Here is a 25,827-nt window from a genome sequence, read left to right as displayed (position 1 = left end):
CTTTTGCTATAAGCTTAATTCGAGAAGTTACAACCTTCCTTCCTCCCTCCCTCACATTCTCTCCGAACATGTAAAACAATAGGATTAGACCATTAGACCAACTGGGCATAGTTCAGGATTGTGAATACATGGCTTTGCTGCCTCCTCTGGAACTGACAGTAACTACCTGTGTTTTTAAAATTGCCTTTCACACAAGTCTGTTCTGCTTTGTGCTGTGTTGGCGAACAGTGAATTTGAAGTGGCACTGCAGACTTAACTAAGGGCCTGCTCCAATGCCATCTACTGGCAAACTAGGAATGTAATTCAAAATGTCCTATTGAAATGATTTAGGTATGTAAAAAGGCCCCCTATCTGCATGGCAGCCTTATATGGTAATTCACTTTCCCGGGAAACAAAGGTATCGCAGCAAGTGCAGGGCATGTGTGGGAGGAGCCAGGAAGTTGGTTGCGACTGTCAATCCCTAATCCACAACCTGGCTCCAGAAAGTCTGATGTGCATGTGACCCACAGTGGCCTGTTATTGGAACACTGCTGGTGTGCATATGTGGTCCAAATTATTGGAGTGCTGAGTCCAAGCACTCGCCTAACTTTGGATAAGAGGAACCCTGCAGCCGTTCTAGCAAATCTGAAGCAGCCGAGTATCCTGAGAAGCTGAGCAGATATGGGACGATCGTGGGACGCACTTGGCGAGGCCTGGCAACTGAATCTGCTGCTGTCCGAGAGAAGCCCTGTTTGGCTACTGATCTCCAAAGGCCTTTATTGGTGCGTCAACCCTTTGGAGTAGCGGTACCAACCATTCCAGGCGTCTCCTGGTAATCGGCAAGAGAGCTTGTTTGGATGTCCCTGGGCCACCCAGTGGACTGTCCAGCTTGAATTTGTGCTATCATTGTAGGAGTGTCGTAGTTCTGTGTTTTGACCTGGGGCTTTGGGGATCCCCAGCTTATCCAACAAGACACCCTTCTGCTGAATTTCGTCTTACCAGTACCTTTGGGTCCTGAGATGGAAGGCTGCGTCAGACTGTGATGGCTGAATCCCTTTGCGTCACCTGTCAAAGGTGACTGTCGCAACAAAGTATTCTCCCGCGTCAATGCCAGTGTCCCGAGATGTGCTGCAGTGTTGTCTTCTGCATTCTTACTCGAACAGAGTGCAGCAGCTCCTGTGACAAGCCAGACCAGTCTCTGCATCCGTAGTGTCTGGGCACCTGGGAACCGAAAGGAAGGTGGGAAAACGTGACTCTGTTGTTTACCTCCGGACCTGTCAAGTCTGGACCAAAATTGAAGGGCGGTGAGTAGTGAAGATACTTACCAGTGGCCTTAGTTGGGGAGACTTCTCATTTCTGTGCTAATTCCCTTCAACCTTCGAGACCTGCAGCTCTTTTGCTGGATTTAAGGACTTTTTACATTTTAACCCTGGAGTGAGACCTTTTCTCACTCTCTCGTGTTTTGACCTGATTTGGATTGTGTTTTCAGTCTTTGGAGTCTGACAAACTCCATGTACATCTACATTTCATATGGTGGCACACAGCACCTTTAGTGCAGTGTCTGCATACTTTTGGATTTCTCATAAGGTTGAACTACCTTTTCTTGTGTAAACTACAGTTCCCAAGAATAGTAAAGTGAATTGGCTTACCTTTTCTCTTTGTAGGTCCAGCACACACAATCTTATGAGGAGCTCTGTGGGGGGGGGGAGAGGTGGGGGGGTTACCTAGATGCTACTTATCCTATATTCTCATGTAACATTTCTGTTACCCTCACTACTTTAAATGGCTGATGGCAGTGGTTTAATTTTCCTACCATTGTGCTTTTCTGCCGAAGGCTGAATTCTCTGCTGCAGTACAGCAGCGAAAGGTGACCATTTTGTCAAAATTGCCCCAGTCTTTTTTCAATATTTTCTGTTTGTGAGGTCTTTCTTGGGTTTTACTTTGTGTGTTGAGCCAGGCTTGAGCCCTTGTTCGTTTTCCTTTGGTGGGTATCAGCCCTGAAGCCCGCCTCTGGCTCCATTCTGTCTAGAAGGGCAGGATGTGAAGGAGCTTCTCAAAACTCCCCTATCCTTTGTCTCTAGGAATGCCTGAATGCAGCCAACCCTGATTGGCTGGCTGTCCTTTTAGGACAGCCACCCTTCTGTATGATTGACAGGCTAGGCTGTGCATGAATGGGAGAAACCTGCTTAAAAGGCAAGGGTTTTGGGACTAGAGGCAGTCGACCACTGGGAGAAATACCAGATGAAGAAACCGTGAACGAAGTTTGCTGTATCCTCCTGGACCTTTGAATCACCCGGTGAAGCCCTGCTGCTGTGCTGAAAATTTTCAATTTGACAGTGAAGCTCCGGATAGGATGACTGCTTCCCTTGGGTTAGTGGGACCAACTAACCCAGAGACGAACTCCACTGGACCATCTTTCCTGACTGGCTGTACTTCTTCGCTACTTCAAGAACCGAGTGTCAGGGGTCGAGAAATCCATAGTCTAGTGCAATGTCTGAAATCTGGCCAGAAGCTCCAGGAGTCTCCTAAGGACCATCCAGAAGGAGGACGACCAGAGCTAGTCGCCTCACCAGAGTGCTGGACCCAAGGAGTGAATGAAGCCCAACCGGTATACGAGATCCGCAATAGTGCTGTTTGCTAAGTGCTGAAACCACAAAGTGGCGCTGAACTGAAAAGAGCCTGTAGCTGCTGATGGCCTCCCAGGTACTGCCACAGGAGCCCTCCAGACGTCCTCCCTCTTGTCCCAAAGACTGAGGCTCAGGAACACAGTCTGCACCACTGTAGCACGACAGAATCCAACTGGACCACTCTTCATCAAACCGGAGGTACTGTTTAGACTTGGGGTACTTACCTCATTGTCTTTCTAGCTGTTCTCTTAGTTGGGAATTGCATTAGCTCACTTTTAGAGTGGAGTCGCGCTGTTTTCACAGGCTTAACAGATTGTGACCCTACAAGTGAGTTTCTTCAAACTCTCCAACTTTGTGCAAGACTGATTATAATCTAATAACTGTCTCAGCTCCATAGACTGTTCCAATTGACTTTGGCTGTCCTGGCTCCCTGAAGACTATTCTAGCCTATTGTTTGTCCATCGTAGGTGTTAACTTATTTTAGACTGTTACTGCTGGGAAAGGCTTGTCTAGGTTTCATTGGAAGATTTAAGTGTCCTCACATATACTGAGCACTTGTTTAACCTTTTTCCTTCCTTAAACCTTTCCTTTCTGCAACCTCAGAATCTGCAAAGTACAAATAGTGGGATATATAAATGCCATTACTGTACTTGTGATTGAAGTCAACTCGGGGTGTAGGAATTGTGTAAGAAGCATATCCAGAGTATCCACTAACTTGTTCTGATACTGAAAGTAATTTTAAAGTTATTTACATTGTTATAACAAATTGCCTTTTTAAAGAACGCTTATTTAAAAATGTATGTTAAATAACTGTTTATAACCGAAGGTGAGTGTAAGCGTTACTTGGCTACTTGTATTTACGGATTTCATTTGTACAGCTCACATTTACCCCATTTGATATAGGCCTGGCTGCTCAGGCGCACTACCAACTTGTGTAGTACAGACCTGAACCAAAAGTTGGGTTACCTAATAACAAGCAGCTAAGTGTTATGTAGTCTGTCACAGTGTGACTGCACCAATTCTTACTTTCACCCAAAGCCATTTCTAGCTTTGGCGCTAGGTTTTTGTAATACTTTGGTTTGGGTAGTGGCTTGGGTAGGACTTGCTATCTAAAGCCATCTGAAAGCTAGGAACAGTTTCGTTAGCAGTGACTTACCTTCAATTTGAATCCTCCCTCTATATTGGAACTTTGAACTTATCCCTGTGCACTTTTATGCACACGTTAAGCTTTAGGCACATGGCCTCATTCATCTTGTGGTTTTACTTTTAAAGTGAGGATTGTATTTTCTGAACAGTGGAGTAATTGATTTGTCTGCACTGACTAATGTGACCGTATATATATGTTCTATAGTAAATACTGTTGATACTTTACCTGTATTTATTAATGGTTCATGTGTTATCCTGGTCCTATAACATTACATTTCTTATAACCAAGCATAATTCTTGGTGTTTGACTCTGGACCCCTGACCCCTACCTATCTCTCCTGAGACTAAGCCTTGACCACTCTCCACATTATTTTGATTGGTGTGGCTTCTGCTTACAGTAGAAATCCCAGTTCTCCAGCATGGGGTCTGGCATGGATTCACATGCTCATGAATATTCCCAGTCGGCAGGCTGGGAAACCTCTGTAAAAGAATAGTTTACTTTCACTTCTAAAACAGTATTTCTCTCATAAACCAATCACTGTCCTCTGGGTCATGCTGCCTCCAGCCAATGCCAGTCCTCTCCCTAAGCCCCTCCTCTGGCAACCATCTTCAGATTTTTACTGCACGTTTCAGTGTTGGGAGTCCTTGAGTTTGCTCTGCAAGCCACTTCTAAGTTCATGTTTTTTGGCGGAAAAAGGGTCTATTTTTGTTCCAAAGAGCCTGTATGCTCTTCTCTCGATCTGCCAAAAGCGGGGATCTATTGTCGGAGAAGTTAAGCACCCCTCAAGGGCGAGGTTCGTCGAAGTTTCCAGAAGGCCTACTTTGTGCCCTCCGACCATGACGGAGGAGGAGAATGAAAGATCCCTCTTCAAGTCCTGGTTCCGAAATGTTTGTGGAGGACAAGCACCTGCAATGCCTCTACTGCCTGCATCCAGACCACAAGGAAGGAGATTGCGAGTTATGCCGCAGATTCTCCAAGAAGATGACAAAGGACAGGCACAGAAGACTGGCGGCGTAGCTGAACGCCAAGGCCTCTGCCCCATGGTCTGAGCAGGGGCACGCGTCACCCAAGACCAGTTGGTCAGAGGAGAGGGCTTCTAAGTCCTCTGTTGGTGCTTCTTCCTTGGGGGCCCAAGATAAGGCCAAGCACCGCAGGTCCAGGTCCACCGGGGTCACCGCAGAAGCTGGTCCCACAGCAGACTGCACAATCGAGATCACCCTCCGCCAGCCGGCAATTGAGTTCTTCCTCGAAGAGAAAGTCGTCTAACCCAGCTAAACTGCGGGAGAAGGAAGAGCTGCCAAAGAAGGCCCAGGTGGCACTGGAAAGGTATTTGTCGACAATGGAGCTGGTGGCGGCTGCTCTCTCGAAAGCTAATGGGGCTGTGTTATGATCAGCCCTTGGTCATAGGGTTCACTCTCAAGGACACTCTGGATACTCAGGCCAGGTACTCTTGGTGGTTACTTTATTAGCTTCTTAGTTACAGGATCAGATGTCATCAGGTAATTGAGAGATCAAGAGGAACAAGAAACAAGAGCCCACTGGGTCCCACCACCCAGGCTCACATATTGTAACTGCCTGGGTTAGAACCAATTCAACTCTAAACATTCTAACCTCACACTCCACACTCTCAGCCTACATTCTGATATCAATCCTGGCTCAGCACACAGGAAAGTATAAGAGCCAACCCTAACACCTCCTTTCCTACAACAAACACACCTCAAACTCACTTAGAGGAAGCAACCCTAACACCACCTCCTCTTGCATAAAGACCACAACACACTTTCAAAAAACCAGAACACTCCTCACTCTCAACCATGTTCCACTAACAACCCGGGAGTTGAACCAACAGGCTTAACTAACAACCTACGACAGTCCCAACTGCCACAACTAACACTCCTAACCAATCAAAACATCACAAATCACCTTTCGTTCCCTCCTGCCACAAAGGAACCTTGAACTGCCACTTCCGAGCACTAACTCCCAAGGCCGGGAAAAACCAGGTACTATCGTAACAACGCAGTAATCTTACTAACAACCCAACAATCTACCCGGGTCACCAAGAAACCCCAGTCACAACTGGGTTGGCTCTTATGCTTACATGTGTGCTGAGCCAGGATTGATATCGTCTGAATGTAGGCTGAGTGTGTGGAGTGTGAGGTTAGAATGTTTAGAGTTGAATAGGTTCTAACCCAGGCAGGTACAATATGTGAGCCTGGGTGGTGGGAGCCAGTGGGCTCTTGTCCCTGATCCTCTTTATCTCCCAATGACTTGATAACATCTGATTCTGTAACTAAGAAGCTAATAAAGTAACCACTACGAGTACCTGTCCTGAGTATCCTGAGTATCCTTGATGAGTGACCCTATGACCAAGTACTTGTCATAACAGGCTGACCCTGAGAAGGTAGCCCCACAGCGCTGAAGGCATCTTTCCCTTCGAGGCGCGAGGCCGGCGTAGTGACTTTGACAAGGTCTGCCGGCAGGCCAGAGAAGGGGACAGCGCCTAAGAACGCGGTTCCAGCCCCTCAGGGTGGAAAAGGGGCAGGGGGGTGGGGGGGGCGGAAGGCCCTGCATCAGTCCTAAGCCATGGACATTTTGTCCACACTACTAGGACCTGGAGTCTCTACTTACAGTCCACAAGGACGTGGAAGAGGACGACGGCAGGGGCCTAGTGTTCCAATCATACCAGTTCGCCGAGGGATGTGTCTTTGGACATTCGATCAACCCTCCACACCTTGGTGTCATAGATCCAGAAGAGGATGCCACAAGGGCCTGTTTAAACGGTCCCCAAGGCCCCCGACCAACCATTGACTAAAACGAAAGCGCCATCAGACTTCCCCATTCCAGCCTCCACATCCGCGTCTGGTCCCATCTCGCCCAGCATACCCAGACACAGGGACAGATACGGCCACAACACTATTGTATGAACGGGCAGTGGGTTTGTTTGCTTATTTTATTTATATAGCGCACCTGACCCAGAGGTATTTCGGAACTTTAAAGTGCAGTTACATGAATATGGCTAAAAGCAGTTGTGCGTACATTCAGATGCGTATAGCAGATTGGTAAATACATACATCAATACTAGACAATTAACGAAAGGTATTGGTCTACGGACATATAATACACAGTCGTTATTAAGTTCTTGCTAAGCCTAGGGCGTCCCGACCGGACTAGGTGGGATCGTTCCACTCTATGATCGCCAGAGACTCTGAGCTGTTCTAGCTCATGCCTGAAGAAACCAGGAAGGAGGGTTTCCTGTACCAGAGGCATGAGGCAAAGAGGAAGACAATTATGGTGGTGCCCCTCCTGAACGATGTGTGGGAGGAGGGCCAAGCCCTCTTGCAGAGCGCTTATATGCCTCCAGCCAAGCAGGATAGGCTGGAGAAGCAGTACCGGAATCCGCACCCAAGTGCCTGAGGTCGCAACAATCGCCGGATTTGGTGGTTTCGGTGACAGAGGAAGTAGTCATCTAACCCTCTTCGTCTTAGTCACTCCGGACAGCGAGGGTAAGAAGTTGGGCGCCATGGGGAGGAAGGCGATTTACACCACAGCGAGGTGGCCAATGCACTTGTGATACTATCCAGGTACAACAGGGAGCTGTGGTACAAGCTATGTCTGATTCAGGAGTCCCCTCCCGCCTCACCAACGACAAGAGGATGGAGGCGATCGCCCTCTTCCAGGAGGCGAAGGTAGCTTTGGGTCAAACCATTAGTGGTGCGTGACGTTGCCGACAAAGGGTTCTGGCATATGGGTTACAGTGTCTGCCTTCGTCGCCAGTGCTGGATGAAAACCACAAATTTCTGCCAGGAGGTCTAAAGGAAGGTAGCGGACATGCCTTTCGACAGATTCTTTTCGAGAAGGTTGACTAGTCCCTGCAGGCCATCAAGTCAGTGACGGAGATGGTCCGTGCCATGGGCACTCCAACAGTACTGCTCTTCCTTTCGTTCCTCCAGAGGCAAGTCTTGGAAAGGTTTTTCTTCCTCGTGCCGTTGGCCTTCCAGACCCACCACCCAGGAAGCCCACAGAGGCCGTTCCCAGACCTATGGGGAGGAGGTTAGCCCAGAGTCACCAACGGGGCAGGGCGCAACGAAGCGAGCCTGAACTGGCCAAGACGTCCGGCCCCCACCAGTGCACCCCGGTGGGAGGCCGGCTGACTAGGTTCTTTGGTGAGTGGGAAAAGATCACCACTGACAGATGGGTGCTGGACGCTATCGCCCAAGAACGTAACCTTTGGGAGCAGCATGTCCCTTTGCTCTTGGAGGAAGTACAGGCCATGCTACGAAAAGGGGCGATAGAGCTGTTTCCCCAGCGACTCCGAGGCTCTGGAATTTACTCCAGATACTTCTTGGTAAGAAAGGAGACTGGAGCTGGAGGCCCATTCTACATGCAACATCTGAACAAGTACCTCAAGTCTCAGAAATTTGGGATGGTCATGTTGCAGCATGTGGTCAGCGAACTGGAAAGAGGGGATTGCCTGACACTGCTGGACCTCGAGGGTGCCTACTTCCACGTCCCCATTCATAGGAATTGTCTATTGTTTCTACGCTTCATAGTGCAGGGACAGCACTACCAGTTGAAGGCCCTACCCTTCAGCTTGAAGTTGGCCTCCAGTGTTCGCGAAGTGCCTGGCACCGGTGGCGGCCGGTCTGCCTCTTCAGGGGATTCACGTTTAACCATACTTCGAAGACTGGCTCATCCAGGCCCGCTCGCGAGTGCCGTCCGGACACAGACGGTGGTCAAGCTGCTGACAGATCTGGGGATTCTCCAACAACTATCCAAAGTCCTGCTTGACACTATCACAGAACACGCTGTTCCTTGTGTCCTGCAGCATATCCTCGGAGGAGAGGGTAGGGCCATTCAGGATAAGGTGCAGCGGCTGTTGATGAAGACAGCCATGGTGCGGACCATGAAGTTGTTGCTCGGCATGTCATCCTGCATCTACCTTATCCGGCTCTGCAGGTTACAGATGCTACATCTTCACGAGTTCCTGGAGGCATACTGGGTACGAGTGTCTGGAAACTTCAAGCGATAAGCTGGTGGGGTGACTGTTCCAACATCGCCTGTGGCAAGGGCTTTTAGAACCCTCCATTCTAGGAAACTGTCATGATGGACTGTTCCCTGGAAGGCTGGGGAGCCCACACCAGATGTCTGCACGCCAGAGGCCTGTGGCTGCCTGAGGAGTAGGATCTCCATGTCAACATCCTGGGGGCTACGGGCAGTATTCTTGGCCCTCAAGTCGTTCCTTCCGTCCCTGAAGGGCAAGGTGGTGAGGATCTTCACGGACAACACCACCACAATGTTATACATCAGGAAACCAGGGGGAACTCTATTCCTGCCCCTCGCCATGGAAGCACAGGAATTCTGGTGATGGGCTGTCGGACAAATGTTTCTCGTACCCCTTCACCTAGTAGGAGTCTGGAATACCATCACGGACTAAATCAGCAGGGAGTTGCGCTCCTGCCACCAGTGGGAACTTCGGCAGGACCACGTGGACTGCAGCTTCGCCGAATGGGGCAGGACCTAGATTGATCTGTTTGCGATGGCGGCAAACTCCAAATGGCAGAAGTTCGCCAGCAGATTCCACCAGCTGAGGAGACTGGGGGGGGGGGGTGTTCTCCTTCCCGTTGGAAGGGATGTCTGCGTTTCCTCCGTTGCCTCTCCTGCTATGAGTCAACACACTTGAACAGTGTAAGTGCAGGGTGATCGCTCCAGTGTGGCTGAGGCAGATTTGGTACCTGGACCCTCTCAGCAGTCGGCGTCGCCGCCGGTCAAGCTGTCAGCGGTCCCAGATCTTCTCACTAGAGGAGGAGGTGCAATCTTGCATCACGACCCAGGATTGCTCCACCCGAGGGCTTACTTCTGCAGCCCCAGACATTGGAGGATATGAGTTGTCGGCAGACTGCAGGTAGGTCCTCGCCAAGGCCAGTGCATCATCGGGTAAGTGCTATGGTCACAAGTGCAAGCGCTTTGCTACATGGTGCCAGTCACAGAAGATTACCCCTCTGAGGGTTATGGCCCTACAGATTCTTCCATACTTGCTATGCTTGGCCAAGGCTGGACTGGTGCATGCCTTGATCAAAGTATATCTGGCGGCTATCTCCCGCTACACCAGATCTCCAGGAAGGGCTTCACTTTGGTCTCACTGACTTGTTAAGGAGTTCCTCAAAGGTCCACTCGTTAAACACTGATTTCCTTCGGGCCATCACCTCCACATGAAGGTGGCCGAGATACAGGCCCTAACCTGCTAAACAGCCATACCTGACTTTCCATGAATGGAGGGTGGTGCTGCGGACGCACCCCTCTTTCATGCCGAAGGTTCCATTGGAATGCCACCTCCACAAACCTTTACCTGTTTTCCCCAAAGCCTTTATCGGCTGAAAGGGCCTTGCACTCGCTGGACGTTGCTTGTGCACTGAAGTTTAACATAACACGTACAATGAGTTTTCGAAAGACTTCACAGGTGTTGGAGAAATTTGGTCCTGTGAACCATGGGAAGGCATTGTCCAAGACTTCCATCTCAAGGTGGCTCTTCGGGAGCATCATACACGGTCATCGATTGGCTAACCGACTACTGCCTGGCTGGCTGAGAGCCCACTCCACCAGAGCGATGGCTGCAACAATGGTGTTCCTGTCTGGTGTGCCCCTGTTGGACAGCTGCAGGGCTGCTACGTGGAAGTCCACGCACACCTTCACAAAGTTTTACTGCATTGACAGGGATTCCAGGGAGGAGTCCACAGTTGGCCAAGCAGTGCTACGCAACCTGTTCACTTAGGGGGATTCTGTTCCAGAGGTAAGAGTGAATTGTTTCTGTTGAGCCTTGCCACCTCCTGTGGTTGTGTAATGTTGTACTGCTATATATGTTATTCAGAAGCATGTGAATCCATGCCAGACGCATGCTGGAGAACAATGGTTCAAGGTACGTAACTTGTTCCTTATCCAACAAGGTTGGCCTCTTAAGCATCTTCCAACAGGCCAGAGTTAAGAAATTCATTCTAATATTGGGTAATTGCCGTAACTTTTTCACTTTATTTAAATCTAGAACCATTTTTTCAAACCTGGTTGTTGGCTAGTGAGAAACATTGTCTTAACCACAGAGCAGCCGATTGACACCTTAGTGGCCTTGCCTCCAAGAGCATTGGTAGGAACCTTTTTACCCATGCCTAAATATTACCCTATATGGCATTGCAAGTGTTGGTGAGTAGTAACTGCTGTGTAGCAGTAAACGCATTTGTTTACAACTACCTGAAAGCCAAGAAGAAATTAACCTCAACTGTATCACTTGTGTCTTACCTTCCTGCATTGTCTTTAGCCTCTCAATAATGTACCCTATAAGTTTGTTTTGCATTGCTCATGTGATGAGGAAAGACCAGAGCTGTAACATTGTGGAATATGGTTTGTTTCAAAGTGTGCGCGCGCGCGTCTGGAAATATATCGGTATAGCTTGCCTACACTTATCTTGGTCATCCCAAGATACACTATAGTATTTAGAAAGTAAACAATTTGTCCGGGTGACCTAATGTGCATTCCTTCGGGGGAAGTGTTGGGGCACTCTTCAGGGACACTCTCTTATGCCTCTTTGTTCAGCTGAGCCTGGGAGAGCGGTCGCCGGGAGCCCTGAGGGTATTGCAGGCCCTGTGAAGCCCTGCCCGACCCTAGCGGGCATCCGTGAGTACATTGTGTGCTCCTTTTAAAAAAATTGTGAAATTACATCTGCGCTTAGAGCACGTTGTTGTGCCTGCTCTCCCCTCCCCTCCCCCTTCCTGGTTCTCCCCTCCCTCCCGCCTCCCTGTCCGCCCACCCCCCCCTTTGATTGGCTGCCTGGCCGCCTCCCTTCTTGGCTACTCGACGCCGGCTCCCCCTGCTCGCTTCTTTGTTCAGCTGAGCCTGGGAGAGCGGTCGCCGGGAGCCCTGAGGGAATTGCAGGCCCTGTGAAGCCCTGCCTGACCGTAGCGGGCATCCGTGAGTACATTGTGTGCTCCTTTTAAAAAAATCGTGAAATTACATCTGCGCTCAGAGCACGTTGTGCCTGCTCTCCCCTCCCCTCCCACTTCCTGGTTCTCCTCTCCCTCCCGCCTCCCTGCCCGCCCACACCCCCCCCCTCCCCATCCTCTCCTCCCTCTTCCTATAACCACCTCCTTCTGGGCAGCCCTCTGCCCGGCAGCCCCCTGCGGCTAAGGGCCCCAAGGCCAAGGGCGACTCCTACAGTTGCGGCTCCCTGTGTGTCTGCAGGTGTCCGCAGGGGACGCAAGACGCAAGTTCAAATCGCCTTCACCTCCTTCTCCCTGCCCACCCCACCTAAGCCTGGCCACTGCATTCGCATGATGTCTTCACCTCACTGTGTTCCACAGTTGCGGTAAACTAGGGTTTTTCTCCCCTCGCAGGATTCTCAAACTTAGGTGGACTCTTCACTGTGTACCTAAAACGCATTACTGTTGCTGTTCCTAAATGTGGTAAACTAGGGTTTTTCTCCCCTCGCAGGATTCTCAAACTTAGGTGGACTCTCCACTGTGTACCTAAAACGCATTACTGTTGCTGTTCTTAAATGTGGTAAACTAGGGTTTTTCTCCCCTCGCAGGATTCTCAAACTTAGGTGGACTCTCCACTGTGTACCTAAAACGCATTACTGTTGCTGTTCTTAAATGTGGTAAACTTGTGCTTGCCGCTCTCTTCCTATCTGCAGGCTCTCACAGTGTCTGTCTTTCCCCCCCACTCCATGGTGCTCTCTATCTCGCCTATCTTCTCTAACTGCTTCTCTATTGACTATCCTGCTCTCCTCACTAAATCCGGTAGGAAAAAGTTTAAAAAGGACATCCTGGTCTCCAACCCAGGCCTCCCTATCGCTGACACCTACACTAGTGCCTGCTCTAAGGAAACTCTCACTGACATCCTCTTTTTTGTGCCTTCGCCTGACCTATGGACCCTTCATATGGTCTCTGTGCTCTCTCCTTTTTCCTCTTCTCCCATTAATGGTGGCACCTGCTGGGATGTCCTCTTATCCCCCTCCACTCTTCTAAGGCCATCATTAATGTCTACGCTAATGGGACCGTCTTGGTCCAAGGCCCTCAGGCCAACCTTCACCTCTTTGATAGACGCTTCCCTCGCCTCATCAACTTCCTCTCCTCTCCTGCTGTCCCCCCTCCTCTGTCCTCGGCTACCTTGCCTCTACCGTCCCTCCCTGCCCCCTCTCTTGCTCCTCCACCTCCTTCTACACCTCCGCAGGGCATACCTCTGATCTGTACCCCTCCCCGGAAGTCCTTCAAGGATGGCAACCTTCTCCACATTGCCACTCTTAACTCTCGCTCTGCCATCAAGCATTCCTCTGATACCTGTCACCTTCTTGAGGAACTGGACCTTGACGTCCTCGGTCTCACTGAGACATGATTCACAGCCAGCTCTGTCACCAGCTTTGACACACTCCTACCTGACGGTTACAAGATCCTCTCCGTGCCCAGGCCCAACCGTGCAGGGGGGGGGGGATGTTGCCCTTATCTTCCCTGAGTGGATTCCTGCCACTGTCACTCCTACGCAGACCTATTCCTCTTTTGAATGTCTTGTCTGCCGACTCTCTCTCCTAGCCATTCCTTTACCGTGGCTACTATCGATCGGCCACCTGGTCAAATTTCCTCCTTCCTCTCCGAGTGGGCTGACCTCTCCTCCTCACTCCTGTCCACTACCACTCAACTCCTCCTTCTTGGTGACTTCAACATCCACCTAGATGCCTCCTGTCCCCCCACTGGACTCTTTCGTGACCTCTGCGACTCTCACTCTCTATTCTCCCATCTGGGCCTACTCATTCTGCAGGGCACAGTCTTGATGCTCTAATCTCTTCTGACCTTCCCCTCTCAGTCCCTCTCTCCACTCCTTTCTCCTAGAGTGATCACTTTCTCCTATCCTCCCACCTCACCCTCCCTACCCCACAGGCCAAGCCACCCTCATCATTGCCACCCACCTTCTCGGTCATCCGACCCATGAAGCGCGTGTCAGTTGAGGCTTTCGCTGCCACCTTCTCTCCCCCCCCCCCCCCCCTCCCCCTTCGGCTGACTCCCACCCTGACACAGCCCTCTCCTTGCTCCACTCTGCTATTTCTGATACTCTTGATATCCTTGCCCCTGTCATGAGAATCCGCCTGAAGCCCAAAGCCAAATGTAACTCCTGGTATGATTCGGATCTCGTCACCCTAAAACGCAAGTGCAGGGTGGCAGAAAGGAAATGGCGTGCTTCTTGCTCATCCTCTGACAAACTGGCCTGTCGCCTGCTCCAAAGGCAATACCGTCTCGCCGTTCTCACCAAGAAGAGAGCCCTTATCCAAGCCCGCATCTCTGCGGCATCTAACAATTTGGCCGAACTCTTTAAAATCTGCAAGGCGCTTGCCACCCCTGCTGCAGTCTCTACCTCTTCTGTCCCCTCCCAGGCCCTCTGTACTGCACTGGCCTCTCACTTCATCTATAAAACACAGGACATCCTGTCCTCACTCTCCTCCTATCACCTCCCTCCCTCGCTTCCCTGCTCTTCCTCCGGCCCTTCTGCAGCCACCCCTCCTCCCTCCTTCTCTGCCTTTCCCCTTTTCTCTGCTGACGAAGTTTCCAGACAAGTCCGATCTATGAAAGTCTCGTCTAAACAGGTTCACCCCTGTTCCTCCAACTTTCAAGGACCACATCGACTCCCTGGCCCCTGCCCTGGCTGACTTTTGCAACCTCTCCTTCGCCTCTGGAGTCTTCCCATCCCCCCTCAAGCACTCCCTTGTGCACCCTCTTCTTAAGAAACCCTCTGCCGACCCCTCCTGCCCGGCTAACTATCGCCCAATCTCCATCACTCCCTTCCTGGGCAAGCTCCTGGAGAAACTGGCCATCTCCCAGCTTAACCTCCATGCTGAAGCTGTTGGTAGTCTTCATGACCACCAATCCGGCTTCAAAGCGGCCAGAAGCACGGAAACTGCTCTCCTGAACATCCGTGATGACCTGCTCTTGAACCTCGACTCCAACACTCCGTGTGTTCTCATTCTGCTCGATCTCTCTTTTGCCTTTGACACGGTCAACCATGCCATCCTGCTCAACCGTCTCCGCGATAACCTGGGTATCACTGGTCAGGCTCTGGCGTGGCTGACCTCTTTCCTTTCCAATCGACCCTCCCAGGTCCAACTTGGGTCCTTCCTCTCTGACATCTTTTTTTCCACCTGTGGTGTTCCCCAGGGATCTAATCTCTCTCCCTGGCTTTTCAACCAGTATCTGGCACTTCTTGCCCACCGCATCGCCGCCCTCTGCCCCAACTTTCAGTGCTATGCGGACGATACCCAGCTCATTTTCAGGCTACCCTCGGCCTCCTCTCCTGCCCTCATCTCTGACTGTCTGCTATCCAGGAATGGTGTGCTGCCAACGACCTCTGCCTTAATGTTAGTAATTCTACTCATCGGCACACCCACTCCCTCCTTCCCTGCAGCTCTCTGGCCAGCCTCTCTTGGGCCTCTTCCTGCTCCTACCTGCAAGGCAAAAAACCTCAGGGTCATCTTTGACTCCACACTCTCCTTCTCTCCTCATATATCTGACGTCTCTAAGAAGTCACACTACCAGCTGCACCTCCTTAGAGGTATTCTTCCCTTCCTCTCCTACCCCCAGAAGCTCACTGTCTCCCGAGCCCTGGTTCTCTCGAAGCTGGACTACTGTAACATTCTCTATCTTAATCTGCCTGCCTCCACTCTCCGCCCTCTGCAACTCATCCAGAACAGAACTGCGAGACTTGTCCTTGTCCTCAAGCCCAGGGTCCGTACTTCTCCAGGACTGAAATCTCTACACTGGCTCTAAGTTGCTGCGAGGATTAAGTTCAAAACCCTCTGCATTGTCCACAAGGCCTTCTGGGGCCTGGGGCCTAAATACCTGCAACTCTCTCTTCCTAAATATCTTCCTTCCCGAGCCCTTCGCTCATCCGTCTCCAACTCCCTCAGGGTCAGCCGCTTCTCGAAGCAACAAGCTGGGGGTAGATCTCTCTCCGCGGCAGGAGCCTCCCTCTGGAACAGCCTTCCTGCCTCCCTGAAACTCGAGGAGAACCATCTCCGGTTCCGGAAGCACCTCAAAACCTTCCTCTTTGCTTCTGCTTTCTCTCTCCCCTGCTAATTCTTCACAAAATTCTGCACTGAATCTGAAACTTGGCCTCTCTCACCGACCTTGGTCCTGGGCCCTGCCACTCTCCACTTGCACTGCCTCCCTGGCAACCCCTGCACTGCGGGACTGTTCTCTGTATCCCTACAGCCCCCCCTTCCCAGCACTTGTCTGCACTTACCTTGCACTTGCCACCAGCTGGCCCTATTTATTTATTTATTTATTTATTTCTATTCTACTTACCTTGTACTGCACTTTTCCCTTCCCCCTACCCCTGCACTTGCGCGGTCTGAATGACACCTGGCCTAGTAGGATCGTTGTCTGTCCTCCCCCTGTTCCCCCCTCCCTGTCTCGTCGCGCCTTGAAACACTTGTGTATAGGCGTGTTACAAATGCCATATCATATCAAGTTCTTCTCAATTCTCTGGTGATAATCTTGGTGAATATTCATCACACTTTGCTGGGGGCTATTATTGCTGGTGACTTCACTGTTGGTACATCTGCATTGGTCATGCACAAGTGCTTTTCCTTCTTGTAATTCTGTAGCATAGTTCTCCCACCACAAGCATTTCAATGTGAGGAGTTCTGCTGTAGTAGGAGCACCACTTGAGGGGTTTCTTCTGTTGTAATAAGGCAGGGATGTTTGGGGGAAATATCCAGATAAAGCTCGGGTGTTCTCCTAGTGAAGTCTCTAGAGAAATAACCAATTTGAAGTGACCCAAGATGGCCCACAATAAACCAATGCAGTGAATGCATGTAGTTTCTAGATTCCTGCAGTCCGGGTTTTATGGTGTAGTCTACTACGTACTCTGCCTAAATGTTTCTAAAGTCTGAAGGAAGATTGTCAAACCTTTGGGTATGGCCAATCTCCCCTCTGTTGGCAGGGATTAAAACTCTGTGTCTGTGCAATTGGGAATTAAAATGAGGGATGATAGTTTTGCCTATTTTTAAGTTGACATTATTGACTATTGGTCATTGTTTCGTAGAACACCCACTTTTTACCTGATGAGGTAGCCCTCTGTACATCTTTTTGTTTGCTTTGTTGGGTTTTGGACTTGCCTTCTTCCTGCCCAGCCAGGTTTAATCCAAAATTGGAATAAGTGTTGTTGTTCGCTTTGCTCTAGGAGTTTGAAAGAGGGCAACCCCCGTTAGTCCGGTAAGGCTGGTGGTAGCTTTTTGCTTTGCACAAGATGGCTCCACCTTCTGGCAAAACTTATTGCTGGCTGGACCTTTTTGACCTCATCCAGCTCACAAAAGGAGGATAGATTTGTTTCAACCCCCTGAGTGGTAACATGACTCCCTTGTTCCTCTTTGTATGTACGAGTGTTAGGCAAAGTTTGTATGCAGTACCCTCTGGGACCACTACACACAACTAGGACTACAGGTGTAAGCAAAACCAACCTTTGGTATAAGTCTGTACCGCACAGTTTTTGGTTTCGAGCTTAGCAGCCAGGCTTATCTCAAGAGGGAATGTGAGCTTCTAAGGGTGTTACACAGAGGTCTATAATTACAAGTATTCAGATAGACACTTATACTCAAGGTTTCATTGTAAAACACTTCTTAATTTATTACACAGTCAGTTAGAAAACCTTCACTAGAAGGAGGCAATCAATATTACACAGAAATATACTACAGTTCTTTACACTATCAGGTTCTGAGGCACTCAAACTACTTTGAAGGAGGAGCAAAAAGGCATAAGTGAATAAAACGATTAATAGAGTTGATCTTCAACAGTGCAAATAGTTTGAGTTCAGCAGAGGAGTTGATTCAATGCAATAGGTAGGCTAAAGTCAATGGATTAGTGTCTTGTACATGAAAAAACAGTTCTGGTATTTAAACGGAAAAGTCTTTGCCACAGGTCTCGGAAGTAGTTCACGGAAGAGATTCATATGTCGGGTCACAAGTTGACTAGGCCTGCAAGTTCCCAAAGTTCTACACACTTTCGCAGTGAGAAGTTCTCTCGATCAGGTTTTCACAGTACCTTGTATAGAAGAAAAAGATGCAGCTGCAGACTTTTGTTCCTGGCAGTTCCTGCAGATCTCGCTGTTCCTGAGCCTCAGTTCTGGCGACAAGAGGGAGGACCTCGGGACTCCTGCACTGCACAGGGACTTGTCACAAATCTGGCAAATCTTCGATTCCGGTAGCTGTCTTAAAGCACACAAACTGGTGACCTCCTCCCTGGCTAGTCGGTTAACTGCAGCACGCTGAGGAAAATACAACCAGCTCTGAGAATGGTGTCCAGGTGACTTATGAGATGATTGGTCCCACCAACTCAAAGGGAGAAGTAGTCCTTGAAGGGCTTCTCTGTCAATGTGAACTTGGTGATTCGGACCAGCAGCAGGGCTTCATAGGGCAAACCAACGGTCCAGGAGTTGCCGCAAGCGTCCTCTTGCAGCTCTTCTTTGGTTCTTTCATTCCAGTGGTCGACTCTGCCTTCCAAGCCAAGAGACTGTCCTTTTAAACAATTCTCCCATCCATTCCAGCCTAGCTGCCACTCACCTAGCAGGGTGGCTGTCCTTGCCGGACAGTCAGCCAATCACGCCATAGTGCATTTGGGTCTCCTAGGAGACTAAGCACAGCGAGTTTTGAGCACCTCCCTCACTTCCTGCCCACCCCAGATACTCTGGTGCCAGAGGCGGTCTTCAGTCCTGAAGCCCACCAAAGGTGTAGAAACAAAGGTACCAAACCTAGTTTGGCACGCAGAGACAACTCTAGAAGGACCTTTACAAAAAGAAATGGCGAAAAAAGAAGACCTGGACGTGTTTAAACAAAGGGGGCTCAGACGCCATCTTGAAAAACATGGATCCTGTGATTTTTAGCTTCCCGTGTTCGCGGTCGGAAAAACTCATGCTAGATAGTTGTAAAACCCCTGCCACCAGCCATTTCGATGGGAAAGGGTAGCATTTGACTGCTACATGAGTTTCCAGACCTAGGGGATACTAGGTAACCCCTCCAGCACTCTATGGTAAGATAGTGTGTGCTGGGTCTAGGAATTTAAAAAGACTAGTAAAGCCAATTTAACTTTACATTCTCTGGGAAACAGTAGTTTATCCCAGAGAAGGTTTAAACACCTTTGGACAGCCAGAAAAGGCTTCCCTGTGTTACTGCACTGAGGGTGCTGTGTCACACACATGAAAAGATGCCTATGGAGTTGCCTAAAACTCCATAATCAACGAACACAAGAGTAAAACGCACATCAAAATACATGAGTGGGAAAAAAGGCTCACTCTTTCCCGGTAAAAAAAAAATCAGTCCTCAAAATCCCGCAAAGTTGCTGGGGGTCTCTAAGGTGAAGGGAATTAGCATGTTTATGAGAATTCTCCCCAACAAGTGGCTATCTTCCTGTATCCCAAAGCTCTGGACTGCAGACAGCCTGAAACTAGTTATGGATGGCATATGCAGATACTGGTCTGCACTAGTGTACATTGCTTTCCTTTCTGTATGAGAACCCTTCCTGAGTGCCTGGGTGTGTTTTGAAGGGATGGCCAGCCGTTGACTGACCAACCCTTCTTTGATGCATGGACTGTATTTGGGTGCGGGGTTCACTCATTCCCACCCGAAGGGTATAAAAGCAGCCTTCTGCTGTAACTCTGTACCTACATTTTTGGAGGATTGTTTTGTTTGAGGAAGGACTAGAGTGCTGCATCGGCATCCTTTGACACGCAACCAAATCTGACGGTGACACTCTGCCTCTAAAGAAGCACAGAAAGAACACACTGGTGCTTAACCCCCCCCATTCTGTAGGGACAATTGGATCACTGTTCCTGCTCAAAGGCGTAGTCTCCAAGAAGCTCCTTGCCTTAGGACAATTGAGGAACCCTACATTGCAGATTGCTGCAAATTGTACTACTTTGCCTGTCCGGTTCCCTGGCTTAGTGCCTCAACCCCCGATGATGCACTCTCTTCAGTAATCCTCATGGGTGTTTGCCACCTCCACTATCATCCCATCTCCACTGTTATTGGAACATGCTGTGGTCCCCAAACATGCAAAGACCACCTGGGAACTGAGAAACTAACTGCCGCAGAAATGCTTTCTGGATCCAGGGTATTGCTCTCTCGACCCTCTGGTGTTGCTAGAGACTCCCTCCTTCAATCTTTCTCTGTATCCCTGCTTCAGTACCAAGAGTCTGTGGCTTGAACCCAACTTGAACATCAGAAACGGTTTATAGTAATTCCATCGACAGCCAAAGCATCTAATGCCATAGCATCTAAAAAAATAAGCATTTTAAACTTATTTTTTGATGGGGCGGCGGGACCCCTCCATCCCCCCCTTATTTAAACTTTAGACCCCATTTTTATTAAACTACACCCTTTACCATCTAAAAAATGCATTAGATGCTTTTATTTTTTTTTAGATGCTTTTTTTAGATGGTATGGGCGTCGATGCTTTGGTTGTTGATGCAATAACTGGATACCTCAAACGGCTCTTTTGGAAACTTCACAGAATGTATATTTTTGTCCCGTAAAAGACTGTTCATATCCATGCAATCCCCCCACTAACTCCCATAATTTACACCAACTTTCTGGCCTATACAGGAATTTTCCATTATAGCAAATACATATTTAAATCGCTCACTGTTGCTACTTTCTATTGGTGTTATATTTGTTGCTAAGTTTACTTGCTCGTTCAATTTCTTTTTTTATATATAACAATGTTTTTAAAATTAAAAGTAAAGTATGGAGTTTCTCTCATTTGGTATTTGGGTAACCATCTCACTCCAACTCCTGAGAGTAGGACCTGGTCTGCTTTGCCACACTACCATTTAGCCCTGTGAGCTTGAGAGAATCACTAGTACCTAGGGCAAGACCTACGTAAAGACCCTGGCCATAGGGCTTAGCGAAAATCTACCTAACCATCTACTGGTTACAAGCTCCTGTTCGAGTCCTGGTCTTGTCCTTTGCTAATTACTATTGCACAGTTGGATGAAGAAGGTTCTTTTATGAGGGTTTTAGTTGGTGTGAAAACTTTCTTTAGTCTCTGATTGGTATACAAATTAGCCAATGTGCAAGTAGCTTAACTTGGTTTATTCTTGCTTCAGCTGTTGGCTAATGGGTATAGTTGTCGTTCTCAGCCCTTTATACATTATTTACAACTCCATGCATACCAAGTAGTCACACAGAAACATTTGTATTGGTTTTTGTTTTGGCAATGTTTTACAAAGCTGAAATCTTTTAGTAGCTTTACATAGAAATGAAAGGCAGACTTCATTGTTCGACAGTTCCTGTGCATGAAGAAATTTCATGCCATTCACTTACTTTGTTTATGCATTATTCACCTATTGTGGTTCTGTTCTCCGCATGTATTCCCTCCCCATGTCCATAGATGGCACCCTGAAATATTCTCAAAAATGCTTGTGCTATGCATAAACGAGCAGATCAGTTTAAGGGGACTTGCATGTTCAAGGATCATATTTCGTTCCAATGGCTTAACTTTTCAATGTGTTTTTTTCATGAAGCCAAGCAAGCACTGAGAAAGCAAAAAACAAAAGCATGGCTGAAACTACAGCAGGAAAAGGAGCAAGAAAGGCGGCAGAAGGAGGCAGAAGAAAAACGAAAACAAGTTGAGGAAGAGGAGAGGAGAAAACGAGAAGAGGAAATAAGGAAAATTCGTGACCTATCCAATCAAGAGGAGCAGTACAACAAGTTCATGAAGATTGTTGGGGGCAAAAGGCGAACCAAGGACAAGGTATAGATAGCAACTACTTTTTAAAACTAAACTATTTTCCTCTAGGCTACATCTGCCACATTTGCTATAGTCTAATTTTCTGGATTGTTCTTGAATTGCATGTCTGCCTCAGTGTTAATTTTTCCATGAAAGCAAAGAACAGGTCTTGGCCTTCCCGTCTTCAGCTTGGCAATCCCATAGTAGGCCATGCACTTGCCTGGTAAAGGCTGTTTTGGAGGGCTATTGAGCCTTTGTGTGTGTGCCCAGCATAGGAAGGGGGTTGTAACTATCTAGTCCCCGTCCACATCCTTGGTGCCAGTAAGTCTGCTGGTGGGACAGATGTGAAACAAGTAGTTGTCCCTGATTGAACAACTACTGGCTGTTTGGTGCAGATCCTTTCTATGGGTGGGCTTGGACTTGCTTTCTGCTCCAGTTTTGGATAGGATGACCCCTACAGCCATTGTTCATATCTATGTTGCAGCAAAGAATCCTTTGAAGAGCAGCCAGTTGACACCCGAGGACGACTTCTGCAGTGGACCAGCATCCCCTCTGTTAGCACAGAAATGAGAATACTCCCCAATTCCCTTCAAGCTTATAGACCCCCAGCTCTTTTGTCGGACGTTAGGTCTTTTTAATTTTAACCCTGGAGTGAGCCCTTTTTCTCTCTCTCGTGTTTTTACCTGATTTGGATTATGTTTACTTTATTTTTGTAGTCTGACAAACTCCATAGGCATCTACTTTTTGTATGGGGGGACACACTGCAACTTGAGTGCAGTGTCACAGAAAAATCCCTTAGACTTCTCATAAGGTTTAAATACATTTTCTTGTGTGAACTACTGTTCCCAAGAAGAGTAAAGTGAAATTGACTTTACTAACCTTTTCTCTTTGTAGATCCAGCACACACCATTTTATGTGAGCGCTGGGGGGCGTTGGAGGGGGTATACTTAGTATCCCCTTATCCTACCTACTCATGTAATATTTTTTTGTTAACCTCACTTCTTTAAATGGCTAGTGGCAGGGGTTTAATTTTCCTACCATTGTGCTTTTCTACTGCAGGCTCAACCCTCGGCTGCAGTACCAGTACCCATGGGTGACCATTTTATCAAAATGGCCCTGACTTCTTTTTTCTGCATTTTCTGTTTGTGAGGTCTTTCTGGGGTTTTACTCTGTGCGTCGATGTAGATTTGAGCCCTTTGTCTTGCCTTTGGCGGACTTCAGCTGTGCCTGTGGCTCCAGTGTCTCTGGAACGGCAGGATGTGAGGGAGGTTCCCGAAACTCCCCTGTCCTTTGTCTCTAGAAATGCCTGAATGCAACCAGTTCTGATCAGCTGGCTGGCCTTTTAGGACAGCCACCCTGCTGTGTGATTGACAACCTAGGTTGTGCATGAATGGGAGAAACCTGCTTAAAAGGTGTGGGTTTTGGGACTAGAGGCAGTCAACCTTGAACGAAGCTTGCTGCATGCTTCTGGACCTTTGAATTGCCCAGTGAATCCCTGCTGCTGTGCTGAAACTCCTTTTTCACTTTGACAGAGAACCTCCAGACAGAATGACTTCTCCCCTTGGGTTAGTGGGACCAACTACTCCCCCTAGACTAACTCCACTGGACGATCTTCCCCGACTGGCTGTAGTTCATTGCTACAAGAACCGAGTGCCAGGGGTCGAAAAATGTGCAGTCTAGTGCAAAATGTGAAGCTCTAGAAAGTCAGTCACACTACCAACTGATGTAGTACAGACCTATACCAAAAGGTGGGTTCCCTTATACCAAGCAGCGGAGTGTGTAGTCTCTCACAGTGTGACTCATAATTTTTACCTAAGGGACTTCTCAGTGGCACTGTACAAAAGGTGCTCTCACAGTGCAACAAGCAGATGCCTATGGAGTTTACCAGACTCAATTAAACAGTAAGAAACACAAAATACTAGTCAGAAAAAAACACATGAGTGTGAGGAAAAAGTCCCACTCACTCTGGAATACAAATTAAAAATCCCTGAGTCCAGCAAAAGAGCTGGGGATCTCTAAAGTGAAAGGCACAAATTAAAATTCTCCTTAACAGACAGGAGCCTGGAAGGATGTTTGCAGCAGGGATCACGAAAGGCTTCAGGCAAGATTTTCCTCGCAGCTGGATGCAGCTCTCTGGATTTGGCACCTTTTTTCCGGGAGCACAGAAGACAGAATCTTGCTGGTCCGATTAGTTTGCAAGGCCCAGCACTCTAGTGAGGGGACTTTTCGGACTCTATTCACATCTCTGGAGGGTAGAGCAGGATGCCTACAAAGTTTCAGTCAGATGGGGAATTCGGAAGACCATGCACCCCACAATGACTCGAGGTCCCAGAGTATTGGGGTATTGCAGCCCTGCAAGGTCGCAGCATGACATGGGATTGATCAAAATGCATGTCGTCTTGAGTCTAGTGGGCCTCACCAGGGTTTGGGTAATAGTCCCCAGGTCGATTGGAAGGAACAGCAGGCTCCAGTTACACAGCAGGCCCTCCGGTCGCTGACATGCTTTTGACCCATCCCAGGTCATGCTGCGACCTTGCGGGGCTACAATACACGTTAACTTACTCACCTTTGAATTGGTTTCCCCTCTGCCTCAAAGTAATGCTGTTGGTTTTGCTTTATTATTCCTGTTAGGATAGTTGTACGAGTGTCCCCAATTGACTCTTGCTTCCCCTGACTTGCTATTAGCCTGTCCAGAAGAGGTCTGCCTAGGTCATACTTATGAGTTGCTGTTGGCTCCTGCCAAAAGTACATAAGTTTAATTTACCATGGGCATAACTGTGCTATTCTAAAATAAGTTGGTTATTGCTTCCCTTAGTCTGCGAACTGAAAAGCAACTTTAATTGGATATTACACCCCAAAGTCTAACTCCCCTAGAGTAACAGTTATCCTGAATCCCAGTTGTTTTTTGCCGTTCAAAAGTATAATGTCCAGTTGACTTACTATGTGATTTCTTGCGTAGCGTCACGGTACAACTTCTAGGGTCCACTACCGTATATTACTGTAAGTAATGCATAAGTAACTATTGGTTTTGACTTCCCTAGAACTACTGTTGAGTGTTCCAAATAAGGTTATGTGCTTTGGTCTGTGCACCTTTTGTTAGGCAAGATTGTATGCAGTACCCTTTGGGTGCGCTACAATAACCTTGTCCTCCCGGCATTAGGCACCCAACCTTTGGTTTAAGTCTGAACTACACAGGTAGGTAGTGTGGCTGAGCAGCCAGGCTTATCTCAAGAGGGGTCAATGTGAGCAGTAATGTTGTGACACAGTTTCACAGTATAGTTATTCAAATAAACACTTACACTCAAGGTTTCTTGATAAAACGATTAATTTATTTCAGTCAGTTATATAAGCCTTCTTCAAAAGTGAGCAATATATGTAAGAATTAAAATACACTTCAAAACATACTTAGTTTCTCTAAATCAGATACCCATTGGGGATGGCACACCGACCCTTCTTAAACCTTCGGGTGACTTTAATAGCTAGGACACTGTGGACATTTATTTATCACTGGTACATTTAGAGCAATACTGAGTTTGTGTGAAAGATAGAAAGGAATAAAACAAAGGTTAACAAATAATTCACAAACCATCAAGTATTTTAAAAAAAAAAAAACGATGTCAAATAAGTGTAACCCTTTCCTGGGTAAAAGATAAAGCGCAGAGTCAAAGGTGAGAAGTGTCTCAGGGAGCCAGGACAGCCAATGTTAATTGTACAATGTCAAGGGGAGCTGAACATCTTATTTGCAGATAGGTAAAAGGTTGTGCACAATGTTTTTAGAATGGATTGTAGAAAATAGAACATTTGAAGGGCCACAAGCTGGGAAGCATGTGAATTGCACAGCTTTAGCAACTCTGCAAGGTAACCAAGATGGGCCTCCATTCAGAGCAAGCAAGGCTGCACAACAAGAGCTAAGTTCTTAGACTTTATAGTACCTCTGGTTAGAAGAAATGGTTCCAGCTGGCTTCTGTTCCTGTACAGCTCTGCAGATCCTGTTGTTCCTGAGCCTCAGTCGTGGGGACAAGAGGGAGGATGTCTGCAATAGGAAGGTCAGCGGCAGCAATAAGCAAACTTCAATTCAGCGGTTGTGTTTCAGCTCCTCGCGTCGGACAGCAAATGGCAACACTGCGTTTCTCGGGTTACCACTCTGGACTTTCCTCGCATCTGGGGTCCAGCACTCTGTTGTGGCTCAGACTCGGTCAGTCCTGCTTCAGGGAAGTCCGGAGGATCTTCCTGGCACTCTGGTCCGACTTAAAAGCAACGCACGCAATCTGATGTATCTCTCCCTGGCACTTATGTTCAGGCAGCAGTGGATGTACAGCCAGCT

At 48.3% G+C, this 25,827-nt stretch overlaps 1 protein-coding gene across 1 annotated transcript in view; it reads left to right on the top strand.

Annotated features, from left to right (window-relative positions):
* ZFC3H1 (zinc finger C3H1-type containing) overlaps positions 1-25,827 on the top strand; it is a 1,590,362-nt gene that overhangs the window by 106,801 nt on the left and 1,457,734 nt on the right. The window contains exon 5 of the mRNA XM_069628251.1: positions 21,298-21,527. Within this exon, the coding sequence (XP_069484352.1) occupies positions 21,298-21,527 (230 nt within the window). The remainder of the gene's footprint in view (positions 1-21,297; positions 21,528-25,827) is intronic.

Source organism: Ambystoma mexicanum, chromosome 12 (genome assembly GCF_040938575.1).
Source record: "Ambystoma mexicanum isolate Mex_15411 chromosome 12, UKY_AmexF1_1, whole genome shotgun sequence".
NCBI classification, from domain to species: Eukaryota; Metazoa; Chordata; class Amphibia; order Caudata; family Ambystomatidae; genus Ambystoma; species Ambystoma mexicanum.
The sequence above is the reverse complement of the archived record's forward strand: the minus strand, read 5'-3'. Positions and strand labels throughout refer to the sequence as shown.